Below are 20,603 nucleotides of genomic sequence, written 5' to 3' on the forward strand. Positions count from 1 at the left end.
ATCTAAGTCTACAAATGCTAGAAACGTAGGTTTGCCTTTCCTTAATCTATCTTGTAAGATAAGTTGTAGGGTCAGTATTGCCTCATGTGTTCCAACATTTCTATGGAATTCAAACTGATCTTCCCCGTGGTTGGCTTCTATCAGTTTTTCCATCCGTCTGCAAGCAATTCATGTTAGTATATTGGAGCCGTCACTTATTAAACTGATAGTTCAGTAATTTTCACACCTGTCAACACCTGCTTTTTTTTGGGATTGGAATTACTATATTCTTGAAGTCTGAGGGTATTTAGCCTGTGTCCTACATCTTGCTCACCAAATGGTTTGAGTTTTGCCAGGGCTGGCTCTCCCAAGGCTATCAGTGGTTCTAATGGAATATTGTCTACTTCTGGGGCTTTATTTCGACTTGGGTATTTCAGTCCTCTATCAAATTCTTGACACGGTATCGTATCTCCCGTTTCATCGTCATCTACATTCGCTTCCATTTCCATAATATTGCCCTCAAGTACATCGCCCTTGTATAGGCCCTCTCTATACTCCTTCCATCTTTCTGCTTTCCCATCTTTGCAGAGAACTGGCTTTTTGTCTGAGCTCGTGATGTTCATATAAGTGGTTCTCTTTTCTCTAAAGGTGTGTCTAATTTTTTTTGTAGGTATCCTCTAGCCATCCATGCTTAGCCATTTTGCATTTCCTGTCAGTCTCATTTTTGAGATAATTGTTTACCCTTTTGCCTGCTTCATTTACTGCATTTTTATATTTTCTCTTTTCATCAGTTATATTCAAGATATCTTCTGTTACCTAAGGATTTCTACTAGCCCTAGTCTTTTTACCTACTTCATCCTCTGCTGCCTTCACTATTTCATCTCTCAAAGCTACGCATTCTTCTTCTTCTGTGTTTCTTTCCCCCGTACTTGTCAATTGTTCCCTAATGCTCTCAACTCTCTAAAACCTCTGGTTCTTTCAGTTTATACAGGTCCCATCTCTTTAAATTCCCACCTTTTTGCAATTTCTTCAGTTTTAATCTACAGTTCATCACCAATGCATTGTGGTCAGAGACCACATCTGCCCCTGGGAATGTCTTACAATTTAAAATCTGGTTCCTAAATCTCTGCCTTACCATTATATAATCTTTCTGAAACCTTCCAGTATCCCCAGGCCTCTTCCATGTATACAACCTTCTTTCATGATTCGTGAACCAAGTGTTAACTATGATTAAATTATGCTCTGTGCAAAATTGAACCAGGCGGCTTCCTTTTTCATTTCTTACCCCCATTCCATATTCACCAACTGCTTTCCCTTCTCTTCCTTTTCCTACTATCGACTTCCAGTCACCCATGACTATTAAATTTTTGTCTCCCATCACTAGCTGAATAATTTCTTTTATCTCATCATACATTTCTTCAATCTCTTCGTCATCTGTGGAGCTAGTTGGCATATAAAGTTGTACTACTGTGGTACGTGTCTATCTGGGCTATAATAATGCATTCACTGTGCTGTTTGTAGTAGCTTACCCATGCTCCTATTTTTTTAAAAAAATGTTTTAATTTTTTTTTTTAATTTGTTATCAAACCTACTCCTGCATTACCTCTATTTGATTTTGTATTTATAAGCCTGTATTTACCTGATCAGAAGTTTTGTTCCTCCTGCCACCAAACTTCATTAATTCCCACTATATCTAACTTTAACCTGTGCATTTCCCTTTTTAAATTTTCTAATCTACCTGCCCGATGAAGTGATCTGATATTCCATGCTCCGATCTGTAGAACGTCAATTTTCTTTCACGTGATAATGATGTTGTCCTGAGTAGTCCCCACCTGGAGATCCAAATGGTGGACTATTTTACCTCCAGAATATTTTACCCAAGAGGATGCCATCATCCTTTAGCCACACAGTAAAGCTGCATGCCCTTGGGAAAAAATTACAGCTGTAATTTGCCTTTGCTTTCTGCCATTCACAGCACGGCAAGGCCATTTTGGTTAATGTCACAAGGCCAGATCAGTCATTCATCCAGACTGTTTGTTGCCCCTGCAACTACTGAAAAGGCTGCTACCCCTCTTCAGGGACCACACGTGTGTCTGGCCTAACAATAGATACCCATCCATTGCGGTTGCACCTATAGTACGGCTATCTATATCACTGAGGCACGCAAGCCTCCCCACCATTCATAGGGGGAAGAATTTAACACTGTCAACTTCTATCTTCTTTTAGGCATATGTTGTTGAGAAGCTTGTTAAGAGTTCTGAATTGCATGCAGTGTCCTTTTTTTCCAGTGTTTGAGACAAAGAATTGACTAGAAACCAATTTATTAATGTCCATGAAACTTTAACTGATATTTCTGAGACTACACTTTAATTGCTATGTTTGTGTCATCTGCAAGTATAACAAACTTGGCATTGGGTAAAGTTCCTGATGAAAGGTCATTTATATACACAAGAAAAAGCAAGGGGCCCTAAGATAGAACCATGTGGGGTGCCACATGTAATTAGTTTACAGTTGGATAAAGAGTGACAGATAATTCAAGTCTCTTTTCTAATCACACCTTTTGTTTCCTGCCAGAGGTACAGGAATTGAATCATTTTGCAACATTTCTTGTTACACTATAGTATACTGTGATTTACACAGGCAGATGCCTTTGACAGATCAGAAATTATACCAGTGGCCTCTAATTTATTGTTAAATGAATTAGGTAAATTTTCACTGTATGTGTAGGTAGCCTTCTCAGTATCGGAACCCTTTAGACTGAGACTTAGGCAATATATTATTTGTTGTCAAATAGTTAAGAAGCTGACTGTGAATTACCTTTTGTAAATTATTTTAGACTGCTGAAAAAAGAGAAACTGGATGGTATTTCGTTACTCCTTTCTTAAGCAAAGGCTTAACTTCAGCATGTTTCAGTATTTCAGCCACTCAGGAAATGTTCCACTGATAAACAACTGGTTATGCAGATAGCTTAGTATGTTACTAAACGCTGAAGCATACTCTTTAATTAACTTTGTTGATGTTTTATCATACCCACTCAGAATTTTTTGATTTTAAAGATTTTATTATGGACATTACTTCTGCTTGGGTAGTGAGAGTCATATTACGTCAGTGAAGTTGCGTGTACTGTCTGGTTTGAGCATCCTATCTTTTCAGTAAAAGATTTGAAATGCTTATTAAAAGGTTTTGCAACACTGCATACATGTTACCAATGTATCACTTACTCGTAATGCTATTTGCCCTTCTTCATGTCTGGTTCTAAGAGTCTCCTCCTTCACTATATCCCATATTGTCTTTATTTTGTTATCTGATGTGAATAACCTTTTCTTGTAATGTATTTGCTTTGACGACCATATTACATACTTTAATATTTTGCAGTGTGTCTTGTAATGTGCATTAGCATCAACATCAGATCTGTTTCTTACCAACAGATAAATTTCCCTTTTCGTTTTACATGATACTTTTATTCCTTGACCCTAATCGATGGTTTCTTTGGAATGTTCAGTCTAATCTGGCTTAGTTTTTGGAGAAAACAGCATTCAAATAAGATAAGTACTTCATTAATAAAAGTCTTGTATTTTTCATTCATGATGTGAGTGCTGTATACATCACTCCAGTGCATTCCTTTGAGGTGTGTCATAAAATAATCAATTTTTGGCTTACTGAGTGGCCTCTTGAATTCAGATTTAATAGATTATATATACTGTTCAGTATTGGCACGTAACAAAAGGAACTGCATGTCATGATATGAGAGGCCACTGACTAATTGTTTTGTTATACACTCCTGGAAATGGAAAAAAGAACACATTGACACCGGTGTGTCAGACCCACCATACTTGCTCCGGACACTGCGAGAGGGCTGTACAAGCAATGATCACACGCACGGCACAGCGGACACACCAGGAACCGCGGTGTTGGCCGTCGAATGGCGCTAGCTGCGCAGCATTTGTGCACCGCCGCCGTCAGTGTCAGCCAGTTTGCCGTGGCATACGGAGCTCCATCGCAGTCTTTAACACTGGTAGCATGCCGCGACAGCGTGGACGTGAACCGTATGTGCAGTTGACGGACTTTGAGCGAGGGCGTATAGCGGGCATGCGGGAGGCCGGGTGGACGTACCGCCGAATTGCTCAACACGTGGGGCATGAGGTCTCCACAGTACATCGATGTTGTCGCCAGTGGTCAGCGGAAGGTGCACGTGCCCGTCGACCTGGGACCGGACCGCAGCGACGCACGGATGCACGCCAAGACCGTAGGATCCTACGCAGTGCCGTAGGGGACCGCACCGCCACTTCCCAGCAAATTAGGGACACTGTTGCTCCTGGGGTATCGGCGAGGACCATTCGCAACCGTCTCCATGAAGCTGGGCTACGGTCCCGCACACCGTTAGGCCGTCTTCCGCTCACGCCCCAACATCGTGCAGCCCGCCTCCAGTGGTGTCGCGACAGGCGTGAATGGAGGGACGAATGGAGACGTGTCGTCTTCAGCGATGAGAGTCGCTTCTGCCTTGGTGCCAATGATGGTCGTATGCGTGTTTGGCGCCGTGCAGGTGAGCGCCACAATCAGGACTGCATACGACCGAGGCACACAGGGCCAACACCCGGCATCATGGTGTGGGGAGCGATCTTCTACACTGGCCGTACACCACTGGTGATCGTCGAGGGGACACTGAATAGTGCACGGTACATCCAAACCGTCATCGAACCCATCGTTCTACCATTCCTAGACCGGCAAGGGAACTTGCTGTTCCAATAGGACAATGCACGTCCGCATGTATCCCGTGCCACCCAACGTGCTCTAGAAGGTGTAAGTCAACTACCCTGGCCAGCAAGATCTCCGGATCTGTCCCCCATTGAGCATGTTTGGGACTGGATGAAGCGTCGTCTCACGCGGTCTGCACGTCCAGCACGAACGCTGGTCCAACTGAGGCGCCAGGTGGAAATGGCATGGCAAGCCGTTCCACAGGACTACATCCAGCATCTCTACGATCGTCTCCATGGGAGAATAGCAGCCTGCATTGCTGCGAAAGGTGGATATACACTGTACTAGTGCCGACATTGTGCATGCTCTGTTGCCTGTGTGTATGTGCCTGTGGTTCTGTCAGTGTGATCATGTGATGTATCTGACCCCAGGAATGTGTCAATAAAGTTTCCCCTTCCTGGGACAATGAATTCACGGTGTTCTTATTTCAATTTCCAGGAGTGTACAATTTTGTTCATTAGACCTTTCTATAAAGATGGTAACAGTGGCTGTTTGTGAGCAAATAGCTATCCTAGTTGGGAAGTTTATGGTAGGAAGTGAGTTGAATGGTAGTGTTACTGTCTCCAATAGTCTTGCTGGGAGAGTTTTTAAGAAACTGAACATTAAAGTCACCAGGAAGCACTATTTCTTTGTTTTTTGTTGTTAAATAGTTCAGTAGAGCTCCAAGGTGATTTACGAACAGATTACAATTACCTGCAGGTGCTCATTATACACTTATTATTATGAACCATTATTATGAAATTCTATTTCTGTTGCATATGCTTTCATGTGTTGCCCTAGGCAAAATTTATGAATATTTATGTTCATAAATTTGTGACAATTCCTGATGAATGTGGCATATCATCCTTCCTCCATTTCTGCTCTACAAAGGTGAGGTGCTACCGTAAATCCTGTAACACTTAAAACATCTATACCAGTGGTCACATGATTTTCAGAGAGGCAAATTATGTCAACTGGATTTGATGACTAATTCATCAGTGTAGATAGTTCATTGATTTTTCTTTTTAGTCCTTGAATATTTTGCTGCAATAAAGATAGCTGACATCCCCCATTGACTGAATTAAAATTTAATGGGAAAAAAACATTTTTGCTGATTACTGAAAAATTTTAACCAACAGCAGTTTGTACAGTATGCCAGAATTTTGTTGCTTGACTTCTTCCTCAAACTGACAGTTTGTTTCAGTCTTAACCTCTCTTAAAACTAAAGTCTTTCTGTCCTTCATACCCTGAAAAAGGTGCTTTTCTGAACCCTGTAGCCAATGGTATTTTATCACTCATGACAGTGCCTCTGCCCCCTTACATCCCCTACTATTATCTCAGCCAGTTAAGCCTTACCTTTTGCTGTTGAGATAAAGTCCATGCCTACTATAATCCCGCCTATGAAGAAAATCGACAGGAACGATGCCAGTATGTGACCCAACACCCGACACAAGCAGCCTTTCCAATTCCACATTAATTCTCATGACTGAAGAGCTCAAATAAGGTCAGTCATGGTGCCCGAGAGCTGATACAAACCCAACATTGGTATGTCTCAATACTGATGAAGTCTTTGCCAGATCACACTTATGTAATGTAACCAAGATCTTTGTCATTGCTATTACCTGGTCCACCCACCATAAACAAAGTGTCTTCCTTGTGAAGTCTTTGCTGTCTCCTGCTCCAGACCAGCACTAGGTTTAAAAACTTTGTGACCTGGTATTAAAAAAAACACAGATCCTAGTTCATCCTGCAAAAGTTGGCCCATGTGCCTTTTTTCTTTGTGACTGCCGCTACATTCTTACTCTTCAATCTGCTACTGAAAGTTTGTTGTGCCCTGTCTACACTTACATCTGCTTGAGGCCCATGAGTTTCTAACTGAAGCAACAGGTCAGACTTATTTTGCACTTTCACCCATCAGATGTAGCTCTAAACCTGTTCCTCCTATTGCCTGTTGCCACTTCCCACGTTTCTGTACTTTCTCCCTCCACATTGTGTCCAGATCTTCCCTAGCTTTCTCTGATTCAGCCTGAAGGGTGGCAGCTTTCCCCTCCTGCTCCACTATCTTCTTATCTGTGCTACGTATCCTACAAAACCACTGAAGAGCCTCATTTATGTCCCCAATTCCCATGCCACTGCAGTTGTTCACATGTTAAAAACTACTGCACCCACACCAAAATCCAGACCTAACAGTTCTATGGAAAGTCAGGCACTTTTCACTATGATAAATATAATACTTTAGTAAGACTAAGTCAGTTAAACTACAGATTAACAAGAAAACATGTTTACAAAAATATGTAACTGTACAGAAGCAAACTACTGGTACTAATGCAAAGTTTCTGAATCAGCAACTTAAATTTAATATCTGTTTATCCATCAAGGAAAGGGGACATCTGCTGGTTAAGTAATTGTCAGTATCAATGAAATTCTCCAACAGCTATGTAACTAAGATGTTATTTTATTTTGAAGACTACCAGTTTCAGCATTTCGCTATGCCATCTTCAGGCCCCATATGCATCTCTCCAAATAAACGATAATGTCATATACTGCCATAAACAGATACATTTACTATCAACTCTTTGATTGAAGCACTAGTGAAACGATGGAATTCACGACGTCCAGGGATTTATGACATACATTAACACACGTATTTACTAAATGATCTGCACTGAACTAACTGATATTATGATCAAAATTACTTATTGTTGCGAGTACACAAAAAACTGTAGCTTCTCACTTGGTGCAGGGCTGTCTTGTAATTCAAAGTCTGGTTCCGAACTCTTTGTCATCATTATATAAAATTAATCTGAAAACTTCCAGTGTCTCCATGTTTCTTCCTCACATACAACCATCTTTCATGATTATTAAACTATATGTTAGCAAGGATTAAATTATACTCTGCGCAGATTTGTACCAGGTGGCTTCCTCGTTCATTTCTTTCCCTCAGTCCATATTTACCTCTTGCTTTCACATATCTTCCTTCCACTGTCAAGTTTCAGTCCTCCTATCACAATTAAATTTTTGTCTTTCTTAACAGTCTCTATACTTTCTTTTTTCTCATCAGTTTGGTTTTGTATTTATAACTCTCTATTCACTTGACCAGAAGTCCTGTTCCTCTTGCCACTGAAATTCACAAATTCCTACTATATCTGACTTCATTGTATCCACTTCCATTTTTAAATTTTATAGGCTACCTGCCTGGTAAGGAGATCTAACATTCCACACCCTGACCCTTAGACTCTGGTTTTGTTTCTCCTGATGACTTCATTCTGAATAGTCTCTGCCTGGAGATCTGAATGGGGGACTATTTTACCTCGGGAGTAATTCAGCCAAGAGGATGCCATCTCATTCATCCAGTCAGTAGAACTGCATGCTTTCAGGAAAATTTACAGCTATAGTTTCTCCTTGTTTTCAGGCATTAGCAGTACCAGCACAGCAAGGCTGTGTTGGTTGATGTTACAAGGCCAGATCAGTGAATCGTTCACACGCCAACCTCTACAACTACTGAAACGGCTGCTGCCACTCTTCAGGAAACACACTTTTGTCTGACTTCTCAACTTACTCCTCCATTGTGATTGTCCCGTCCCTACGGTACAGCTATCTGTGTCGCTAAATATCTTTTTCCAAGAATGTAAAATGTCTGGCAGGTAGCAAAGCAAATTGTAAATCTAATCTGAAATAATTAAATAATTCCTTCTGGATAACTCCTTACATTCAGTAGGTGAATATTAAACACTGATAATATGTGTAGTACAACAGTAAAACATGTTTGCTTTATTGTTAAATCTGTTTCATTTGTAACTCGGCTCACAACAAAAACTAATATGTTGATATTTATTAAATTTAAGCAAATGTACTGTTTCCTGTTTAATAATCTATAAGTAGCACTTACATACAAACAAATTATGTATGCATAGTATGTCAGCTGACTCTTTCCACATCATTTCAATAGAAACTGTGCAAACAGCATATGGTACATGAAACTAACTAATTTACTTCCAGTTTCAAAAACAGTTTTGTTGTGAGTATACGTTTGTTGAAGTTTTAGGTAAGTTTATTTTAGAATGCACTCTATGTTGAAGCACTGATCATTATATGGGACCATCTGTAAAGGGGCTAAATTCTGCCTGTTCAGTATCCACTTTTTAATTCTTTTTATTTTGAATTCGTAATAATTAAAATCACATTTTTATATGTACGGAACTAAGAGATACAGTTATTCCCCTATTTTTTGTACAAAAATTACCATTTCATGTTATATTTTCAGCTTCTTCTGTGGTTGTAAGTAATGACGACACTGTTGAATGCAGTAATCCAGAAAAGTCAGTTCAGATTTGTGAGAGGACAGAGCAAGATGTGTCTTGCACAACTGTGCTTCCAGTACCAGAGCAGTCAGTAGTTAATAGCAACACAGAAGATAAATGTATAGAGACATCTGACATAGAAGAATCTGGAAGGAAAGCTATTGAAGCTTACCTAAATAAGCAAGATATGGGACCTTTCCAGTGTGAAGATTGTGGAAAGCTGTATTCACAGCGTATGGACTTGGTATGTGAGAGTTGCATCAGTCATCTAATGAGTAACATTTGGTGTGGTGTAAAGTAGTATTTGCCACATGAAGAAGGAAAAAAGAAAGAAAGAAAGAAAGAAAATGGCAAGCAACCATTTTTGTAACTTTATGATGAGAGACAATCTTCAATTCACTTAATACAGTTACATATTTATTGTCTGCATCTTTAATGTTGTAGCTGCCTGTCATGCTGCAGCAGAGCATGTCCTTGTTCCGGAATTGTGTGTTTATATACACTTTTACACACAAATAAGTTATGTAGTGTTACATTTGGATTAAATAAGACCACTGATGGAATAGCAGAAGTGTGGAGTTGTTAATAGTCACATTCAAAAGAAAGAAAACTTGCTAGCTTTCGGAATTATCCTTTGATTAGCAGGAGTGGTGAAAAGAGAGGCGGGAGGGGAGATAGAGAGAGAGAGAGAGAGAGAGAGAGAGAGAGAGAGAGAGAGAGAGAGAGAGACGCACTCATGCCTCTGCCCCTACATGGCACCAGTTGGACTAACAGTGCCAGTGCTTTGTTTCTCGGCAGGTGGCCTGGCTGTGGTGTGGATAGTGTCGAGTGAAATGGGCAGAGGGAAAGGGCTTGGGAGTGGGTGGCTAGCAGCTCACAGTAAGGCAGTCAGTTTGTTGGCTAAGAAAGCAAGAGGAATAGGTGGCAGCTGTGTAGGCTAGGTGTGATTGTAGGGACCGTTGGGGAGCCATGCATTGTGAAGGCGATGTGGGGACACGAATTAGGAGGAGGTGACAGGACAGAGGAAGAGGGGAAACTGTTGGATGGAGGGTGCGAGGACAGTGAGTTGCCTGAGATTGAGGCCAGGATGATTATGGGAGCAGAGGATGTGTTGTAAGGACAACTCCCATCTGTGTAGTCAACAGAAGCTAGTGGTGGAGGGAAGGATCCAGACTGTCTGGATTGTGAAGCAGCTATTGAGATTCAGCATGTTGTGCTGAATCTTGTGCCATCAGCTAGTCAACATTGTTCTTGGCAACAACTTGGCAGTGGCTATTCATCTTGTTGGGTAGCTGGTTGGTAGTTGTACCAACATAAATAGCTGTGCCGTTTTTGCAGCAGAATTGGCTTATGCTTTGCTGCTTTCATAGACTATCCGGCCTCCAGTGAGGTAGGAGAAGCCTATGACAGGACTGGAGTAGGAGGTGCTGAGTGGGTGGATTGGACAGGTCTTGCACCTTTGTCTGCCACAGCAATATGATCCCTGTGGCAGGGGATTGGGAATGGGAGTGGTATGGGGATGGACTAGGAGTTGTAGTGGTTGGGTGCATAACAGATTACCACTTTAGTAGGGGTGGGAAGGATCTTAGGTAGAGTATTCCTTGTTTCAGGTCAGGAATTGCGAAAGCTAGCAAGTTTCATTTCTTTTGTGAATGCATGCCTATCGATATCTCAACACTTCTGCTTTTTTGTGAATGGTCTCCTTTAAGACAAAAGAATTTACATTCTACAAGAACTGTCCATAACATTTTATGTTATGCAGCTCCAGCATAGCCTACTCCATGTAGCCAACTGCTGTATACCTTTACCAGGTGTACCAGTATGAAATGAGCGTTAAGATACAAATGTGTCGATAGGGAACATTTGTTGTGAACGAGCCTTAGTTTTTTTTTTTTGTTTGGTTGGTATGACATCTGTCAAAGATATTTAGTATACATAAAGTCGTGGAACAAACAACATCATATGTTTTCATCGTGTTAACAATGTCGAATTTTGTACCAGAAAGTGATGATTTGCGGAAAGCATTAATTTTTTGTTTTCATTTGAAAAAAAGTGCTGCAGAATTCCATCGAATGCTTGTCAAGGCATATGGTGATCATGCTCTATCAGAAGCAACATGCAAAAGATGGTTTCAACGGTTCAGAAATAATGATTTTGATGTAAGAAATGAAGAACGTGGAAGACCACCAAAAAAGTTCGAAGACGTCGAATTGCAAGCAATATTGGATGAAGAAGATACTTTGAGTCAGAAGCAAATGGCAGCAATGCTAAATGTTGCACAACAAACAATTTCTGACCGTTTGAAAGCTATGGGAAAGATCCAAAAGTGTGGAAAATGGGTGCCACATAAATTGAATGAAAGACAGATGGAAAACCGAAAAACCATTTGTCAAATTTTGCTTCAAAGACGTGAAAGAAATTGTTACTAGCGATGAAAAATGGATTTATTTTAAGAATCCTAAACGGGAAAAATCATGGGTTAATCCGGGACAACCATCAACATCAACTGCAAAACCAGATCGATTCGGCAAGAAGACAATGCTCTGTTTTTGGTGGGATCAGAAAGGTGTTGTGTATCATGAGCTTCTAAAACCCGGTGAAACTGTGAATACTAATCGCTACAGACAACAAATGATCAATTTGAACTATGCATTGATCGAAAAAAGACCAGAATGGGCCAGAAGACATGGCAAAGTAATTTTTTTACACGACAATGCACCTGCACACAAAGCAAAACTGGTTCAGGATACAATCAAAACACTTGGCTGGGAGCTGCTGCCCCACCCGCCGTATTCACCAGACTTGGCCTCTTCTGACTACCATTTGTTTTCATCAGTTGGACAGCATTGGCTGAGGAACACTTTGATTCCTACAAAGAAGTCGAAAATTGGGTGTCTAATTGGTTTGCTTCAAAATACGAACATTTCTATTGGCGTGGTGTCCACAAATTGCCAGAAAGGTGGTCAAAATGTATCTAAAGCAATGGTCAGTACTTTGAATATAATGTTTTTACTTTTCGATTCAAAATTAGTGTTTCATTTTCACAAAAAGGCTGGGGGGGGGGGGGGGGGGCTCATTTCATACTGGAACACCTGGTAAGTGGTTTAATCCAAAACCGTTGCCCAATGTGGCGACGACTGAAATAAGATTTGCACTTGGCAGCCAAACTTCCCCGGATGGGGCCTCCTGGCCAACGATGCCATACGCTTATTTCATTTCATTTTTTCATTGTGCTTAACTCACAGCAGGAATTGTCTTTCTTTACTTAAGTAGTTAAATATTTAGTGGAATGCTTGAATATAAGGATTACTACTTCAATTATTTTTTGTTTGTAACTGGATGCTCCTTACCATGCAGGTTTTAGAGTAACACTAAGTGGATATACAATTAACATTTTAACAAGCCTCTTTGGTAGAGGCAGAGACACACTATCTCAGTTTTACCAATAGTATCTAAATCTCTAAAGAAGACATACTCTGATACATTGAAAAGCTTCATAATACTGGTACATTGTGCCTACAATCAAAAATCAGCTACCCTTAAGAAATATCATTTTGATTTTAGAGAGAGCAGATATTAGACACGATGGACATTAACATACGAGGGTTGATTGAAAAGTAATGCCTCCACCTTTGTAACTCTTTAACAGTTGGCAGCATTGGTATGTGGCAAGTACTAACTTGTTCTGTAGCCTCTTATCTACAGCTCCAGTTGGCGGGAAACCTTAGCATTGAATGGTTGCATTGTAACAGTGTAAAGTATGGAACCCTGTGCAGATGGTCAGTCAATGCAATTTCAGCAACGTGCAGTCATTGAATTTTTGACAGCAGAAGGTGTCACCCTAAAGGAGATTCATCAGAGAATGAAAGCAGTTTATGGCGATTGTTTTGATGTGATTACTGTTCGTCGGTGGGCGAGTAAGTTGAAAGATGTTGAGGCGGGAACATCTGACCTGCGTGGCAACCACTGAGTTTCACAAGCAAAATGTTGACAGAATGATTCAGGATGATCGTCATATCACTCAGAGAAATTGCAAACAAAATAGGCGTTTCACAAGAACATGTGGGTCAAATTATTCCTTTGCTTGGCTATCTGAAAATCTGTGCACGATGGGTACCCCAGATGCTGACTCCTGAAATGAAAGTGCACAGACTTGAAATTTGGCAGGAACTCCTGTCGCATTATGAGAATGAAGGTGACGCCTTTCTCCATTCAATCATGGGATATCATTTTGCTTCTGATGAAGACGTTGAGAGAACTGAGAGACTGTGGTTGCAGAAACAGAGTTTCAACTTCTTCCATGACGGCTTCAGGAAATTTGTTCATCGTTTGCAGAAATGTATTCAATTGGCTGTTGATTATGTGGAAAAGTGAATATTGGTAATTAAAGATCACATGCTAACGATTATTTCTGCACTTGATTTATTAAAATATTCTCATCCAAACCCAATTAACAAAGGTGGAGGCATTACTTTTCATTCAACCCTCGTACATAGGGCTTGAATTAATCTTCATGTTCACTTAATTTGATTGCGTTTCTTACAGTCTTTCTTCTCTCTTTTGTAGGAGCGCCACATGTGGAAGCATACGGGTGAGAAGTTAACAGCTTATTCAGAATCCAAGATGTCATATGATACATCACTTGCACCTAATCAGAAGAGTTCAAAGTCCACAGATAAGTGTTACTGCTGCAAATGGTGTGGTGCAGCCTTCCGTCGCATTGTCAGTCTCCGAAAACATGTAGGAACCCACAGCAAACATTTACATACTTGTGAACAATGCGGTAAGTGTGTTACAGGCAATGTAAATTACTGTTTGTATTGCTACCATATTGTTCTGATAATGAAGTGTAATAGATGTCACTGACGTTCAACAGTGTTTCATTTTTGATCACTATTCAGTGACGTAGAGGTCTCACCTTTGTAGGCTCTTTTTTCTAGGGTTCATTTGTTGTGTAGCACTGCATTTATTTTCAGTTTCTATTTTTACTTTATTATTGTACTTCCAGGCATTGCTTATTTATTTCCATACACTGCCTCCTTCTTTTCCACTTCATTTCAACAATTTGTGGTCATTATCTTAATGCTGTTCTGATGTTAAACATGGCATTAAAAAGAAAATGTAACAAAAATCATCCATTGCATCGTCAGGAAGCATCAGTGACATTCAAAAAGGTTAGGCCTATCTTCCAAAGTACCAGTGCTTAACAGTCCAGTCCGTGCAGCAGGTACATGACACTTTGTGAGCACATGCGCGGTGAGCATGAGGCTGCAATCTGTTGCAGCACCTACTTCCTTTCTTGTGCTGCAATCCGCATTACCGAGTATCCTTGCTTCTCTTACTTTCCTTCCCATGGTGACAGTCTTTGATTTGTGGTGAGCGCAGGCCCCCAAGCTATTGTGGCATCTACTTCCTTTCGTATCTGCGATCCCCCATCTCCAACTATGCTTGCTTCTGTGCTTTTCTTCCCATGGAGGTAGTCTTGGATGATGCTGGCCCATCTGTGTGTCTAGATTTGTTTCTTTTACATCTTTATCTATTTACTCTAAATCAGTTTTTCAGTTAAAGTAATCTTATATATTTTTTTTTTTTTAAGTGTTGACTGATGGGGAAAGGACACCTTAAATAGCACCAACTGTGTATAGCATTAAAGATCCTCTGCACACTACAGGGTGATTAAAAGAGAAATGAGAGGTTTCAGTTGTTGATTACAGACAAACAATGAAAGATAGAAACACATTGTGCATGTTACTGGATAGAGGAAGGTTCATAGTTTTAAGTTCACACTCACTGCACCAAACGCTCAACATGAGTGCCAAGCATTGCTCAAGAAACATTAGAACTGTAGTCCATTTCATTCTGCACACAAGTCAAGAATCAACACATCCCTGTTTATTGATTAGACAACTTCAGCCATTAGATTTCTCAGCTCTTGAAATTTAGCTGCCATAGATGGAACAAAGACTGTGTTGTTTATCTACTCCCACAGAAAAAAATTGCAAGATGTTAGATTATGTGACCTGGGAGTCGAACAGCAATGAACAAGGTCTTGTTGTGTCCACCCTTTGCAATCCAAATTTGTGTGACGGTGTTCTTAGTGTAATGCTGCACCTTAGAGTGAAAGTACGGTGGGGTGCCATCGGATAAAAATGAAATCATTGGAATCTTCATGAAGTTGAGGAAATGATCAATTTTGCAACAAGTCCAGGTAAGACATTCCTGTCACAGTTTCATCTGCAAAAAATGATGGGTTCATAACTTGGTGGGTTTACTGTGCCCAATAGGTGAAACATCAGTGTGTCCAAAAAGATGAGTCCTTCGGAAAAAGTATCCTGTGCCGTATCCTGGAAAAATGAATTGCAAAATTTTTACCATCCATAATGATCACCGCGATGTAATTGCTACAGTAACTTCAATTTGTAAATGCTTCTTATGCAGAACAACCACACCATTGTTTGAGGAAGTTGAAGTCCCTGGCCCACTTATCTTGTGAACTTCTGAGGACTCTGTGTGAATGCATCTCAGATACATTCAAAATTTTCATCAGACTTGTGTGGTCAACCGGTGCTCTTCACTTTGCAAATGCAACTAACTTCCAAGAATTTTGTTTGCCAGTTCTTGCTGAATTGATGACTGAATGCACTTCGCACTTTAATGGATTAACTTCATGCAAATTTCAATACACGAAATGATTTCTCTTGTGATGTATAGTCACTATGTTGCTACAGAAAATAAACAGTGCAGCTGTATCAAAACTTTGAACCTTCCTCTATCCAGTGACATGCACAATGTGTATCTATCGTTTATAGTTTGTGTGTAATAAATCTGTTTTTCTTTTTGAATCACCCAGTGTAACTATGTAGGTTCATTTATGCACCTAAAAGTCAATACTGTAATCAGTCCGACATGGTGGTGGTGTTTTATATCCTTTCAGTAGAACCCCCAGACAACATAGGGATCACACTTGTGCATGCCAAGGAGTAGATGCCAATCTTCTTCAGGCACCAGGACTCTTGGCAACAGCCGTCTTGCCAGATGACCCTTGCTGTGGCTGAGTGGCATATGTGGGGAAAGTCCTTATTCGGAGTAGGTAACATCATAAGTTTCACACATTAAACACATCAGACTATATCAGTATAATGGCCTTACTGATTTGGCTGTCTCAGCTGATATGCATAGACAATGGACAGTTAACAAATCAACTGCTTTCCCTACCCTGGCTACACAAATGGGAGATGGACAAACCTTAAGACCGACAATAAAACAATTTATTCAATGTCTTCTGTGTACTGGAACAGATGGAGATAATTTTGCAATGACCAAGTCATTATTATTCAAGGAACAGGTAAAAATAAGTTTACAGAAGTAGATGCATTGGAAAACAAGTGGAATGTGTTGCTCTCAATTAAAGTCTCCTCTGCTGTGCAGTCCCGAGCATTTCTGGCATGGTGGTGCAGTGGTTAGCACACTGCACTCTCATTCAGGACAACGATGGTTCAATCCCGCGTCCAATCAACCTGATTTAGGTTTTCCGTAATTTCCCCAAATTGCTCCAGGCAAATGCCGGGATGGTTCCTTCGAAAGGGCATGGCCGACTTCCCTCCCCGTCCTTCCCTAATCTGATGAGACCAATGACCTCACTGTTTGGTCTCTTCCCCAAAACAATCTAACCTAACCAACTTCTGGCATGTGGAAGACTGGGTGACATAGCAGTGACTATTACTCCACATAAAACTTGGAATCTGGTACAGGAGTTATCTGTCAGGTCACTTTCCACTCCAGACAGATGAGCAGCTATGCGCTAGTATAGAATGGTGAGGCATACATTTTGTCAGACAGGTCCAAAAGATAACTAAATAGGTGCAGGCGCTTTCATCTTAGCTTTTCAAGGGGATGTCCTCCCCAATAAAAGTTAAGGTTATGGTGTATATGAGTGATGCAAAACATTATGTTCCACTATCCGTGAGATATTTTCTATGTTAAAGTTTTGGACACATCATCCAGCTGCACAGCAGATGCAAAATGCAGAAACTGTGGAAGATCACTTCATGAAGGTCAGCCTTGCAAAACTTGCTTTTGTGTGTAAACTGTGTGGTATGCTACCTCAATGTTCACCGGTTTGCTTTGTATTTAAAAAAGGAAAGAAAATCGAAGCATATAAAACACTGAATCGCTTTCATATGCTGAGTCACGGAAAAAAATATGGACACATGCATACAGTAGACATGATGACAAAGTTTGCAAAAGTCACAGCTCTTGCCCACCTACTTCAACCTTTTCAGCTCCTAATCTACCAAGTGCTGTAAACCAAGAACTTGCAAACAAAACAAAAATTATGTGCAAGAGAAATTCCCACCCCTTTTGACTTACAATCTTGCAGAACCAGCCAGAGCCTCTCAATGGATATAACAGGAGACATTTTGTATGCCTCCAACTGGAGAAGAGAGGGAGACCCATTCCACTGCTTCTTCCAAAACATTGCTGGCATACAAATACTAATCAGTGGTTAAAAGGGACTAAGACATTGGGCCGAAGAAGTGTCTGATCAAGTCCTTACCCAGACCTATAATCTGAAAAATTCCATGATGAGAAACAGCAAAAAGAGAAAAAGAAGGAAAAAAGGGCAAAACAAAGAATTAATGTCATTTAAGATGGAACCAGAACTCTCCTTGACAGCAGAAGAATCTATAGAAACGATGCCAACCACACAGGAGACATTGGAACATTCCGTAGATTGGCATATATCGCCTTCATCTTCGCTAACAACATCAATACCTTTGCTGTGATTTTACAATAGAATTGCAAGGGCCCTATCACCACATGGAAGAAATTCAGTACATAATCACAAACTATCCCATAATAAATATTACAAAACAAGACTGAAGATTTTTAGAAGACCATCTTCCTTACTCCTAGAGGATATAAGGTATATGGCAAAAATAAAATAAACATGGAATAATCATCCAGAGGTTATTTTTTAAAATTCAAATATGATATTGTAGGGCTACAGGAAATAAGATGGCAGGGGAATGGGCAGATAGATAAACCTGAGTACTCATTGGTATATAGTGGACCAGAAGAAAGAACAGGCCAACTTGTAACAGGGTTTATAATAACTAGGTAAGTTAGGGAAAGCCTTCTATAATTTGAACCCATAAATGAAAGGATGTGCAGATTCAGACTAAAAGGTAAATTTAGGAATATATCAATAGTTAATGCACATGCACCAACAGAGGAAAAAGCGGATATAATTAAAGAACAGTTCTACGAAGACTTGGAAAAAGTATACTGTGCAGTACCTAAATATGACCTGATGCTAGTAATAGGAGATTTTAATGCAAAAATAGGGAGGAATGAACATCCGTATGGAGTTGGAAAATATTCACTACATGAAGAATACAATGAGAATGGAGACTTACTATGCCAATTCACAGCAAGGAATAATATGATTATTAAAAGTACCTGCTTTCCACATAAAAGGATCCATCTGGGTACTTGGAAGTCTGCAGCCAATGGAGTAATCAATCAGATTGACCATATTTTAGTGATTGCACGCCACTCCACATCAGTTACGGATGTACAGAGCTGCAGAGGACCAAACTGTGATTCAGACCACTTTTTGATAAAATCAGTCTTGAGAGAGAAACTGTCACTAACAAATGGCAACAGAATGGGAAAGATGATGAAATGGAATACAGACAAACTGAACATCCCTCATGAAGTAAAAAAATACCAAGTAACACTAAGCAGAAAGTTGAGCAATGAAGAGACCACAATAGGAGTAGATGAAAGGTGGAACAGGTTTGAAAAAGCCATTAAGGATGCTGCAGAGGAAATAATAGGCATAAGAAGGAACAGAAGAACCCAGGAGTGGTTTGATGAAGATTGCAGGTCAGCAATAGAGGAAGGGCAAGAACAAAAGTGCTACAGAGAGAAACCAGAAATAATGTGGAATAATATAGAGAATTAAGGAGAAGAGCTAACAGACTGTGCAAGAGAAAGAAAAGAGAGTGGAATAAGAAGAAATTTCAAAAACTAGAAGAATTAAAGGAACAGAGTGAAATAAGCAAGTTCTATCATGCCACAGGCAAAATGAAGAATAGATTCCAACCAAAAACAATGGCCTGTTCCAGTAAAGGTGGGAAAATGATAATTGAGGAAGAACAGATAGTGGGAAGATGGGCATAGTATTTCAAAGATACACTAAGCACCAGCCTAGAAGATGAAGAGGGAAGAGTGAAGAAGAGGGAAGGAGGGAAGAGTGGAGCTGGAAGTAGACAATGAAACCAATGAGGCAAGAAAGCCAACACTACAAGAGGTCTCCCAGGCTGTGCACGAGTCAAAAAACAATCGAGCCCCTGGGGAAGACAGCATAACTGCTGAATTAATAAAAACTGGTGGTGAGGCTGTAATAAAGGAACTGCACACATTAATATCAGAGATATGGGAAACAGAAACTATGCCAGATAATTGGAAAATTGGAATAATAGTCCCCATTTATAAGAAAGGGGACAGAACAGCATGTGAAAACTGTAGAGGTATAACACTTCTAAGCACAGCTTATAAGATATTCACAAGTATATTAAACGAAAGGATACAGAAGTGTGCAGAAGGCATACTAGGGGAATATCAGTGTGGCTTTCGACCAGGCAGAGGAACAACTGGTCAAATATGTGTGATAAGGCAAATGATGGAAAAGTTCTATGAATATGATATAGATCTACATTTCTTATTCATCGATTTGAAACAAGCCTTTGACAGCATAAATCGGCAAGAACTATACAGAGTACTGAAAGAAGTTGGTATATGTGCTAAATTAATAAGACTAATCAGATTGACAATGACAGAGACAAGAGCAAAAGTAAAGGTCCTTGGCAGAACAAGTGAAAGCTGTGACTTTAATAAAGGTGTGAAGCAAGGGGATAGTCTCTCCACTGTCCTATTCAACATAGCCCTGCATAGTGCAGTAAATAAAATCAACAAAAGAGGCACCATATTTATGAAAACTAGCCAGGTATGTGCATACGCTGATGACATTGCTATAGTAGGAAGAAATACCAATACACTCCTAGAAACATACCGGGCAATGGAAACAGAAGCCTTAAAAATTGGCCTCATAGTAAATGAAAACAAAACAAAATATATGGTAATCTCACAATCTGAGGCCAGAAGAACCCCTAAAAACCTAAACATCAATGGGAAATGCTTCAATGGAATGTCCTCTTTTAACTACTTGGGAGCCCTAATAACAAATGATAACAGTATTGGAAAGGCTATAAGAGAAAGAATACAAGCAGGAAACAGAGCTTACTTTGCAAATATGCAACTTTTCAAAAATAGCCTTGTTACAAGAAAAACTAAATTGCTAATATGTAATTACCTAGTCCGCCCAGTTATCACATACGGGTCAGATGTATGGACATTGACAGAACACGATAAAAATGCTCTAAGAAGCATTGAGCGGAAAATACTACGCAAAATCTATGGGCCAATAAGGGAGGAAGAAGGCTGGAGAATACGCTACAATGCCGAATTACAAGAGTTAATACAAGGCAGGGACATAGTAAAATTTGTGAAATCACAGCGAAT

General features: G+C 40.1%; 1 protein-coding gene across 2 annotated transcripts in view; it reads left to right on the plus strand.

The window, feature by feature from the left end:
- Positions 1 to 20,603, plus strand: part of LOC124620002 (zinc finger protein 37-like) — a 150,702-nt gene that overhangs the window by 121,341 nt on the left and 8,758 nt on the right. For both annotated transcript variants that reach the window (XM_047146670.1, XM_047146678.1), the window contains exons 12-13: positions 8,978 to 9,258; positions 13,581 to 13,797. In XM_047146670.1, the coding sequence (XP_047002626.1) occupies positions 8,978 to 9,258; positions 13,581 to 13,797 (498 nt within the window). The remainder of the gene's footprint in view (positions 1 to 8,977; positions 9,259 to 13,580; positions 13,798 to 20,603) is intronic.

Source organism: Schistocerca americana, chromosome 1 (assembly GCF_021461395.2).
Source record: "Schistocerca americana isolate TAMUIC-IGC-003095 chromosome 1, iqSchAmer2.1, whole genome shotgun sequence".
Taxonomy (NCBI): domain Eukaryota; kingdom Metazoa; phylum Arthropoda; class Insecta; order Orthoptera; family Acrididae; genus Schistocerca; species Schistocerca americana.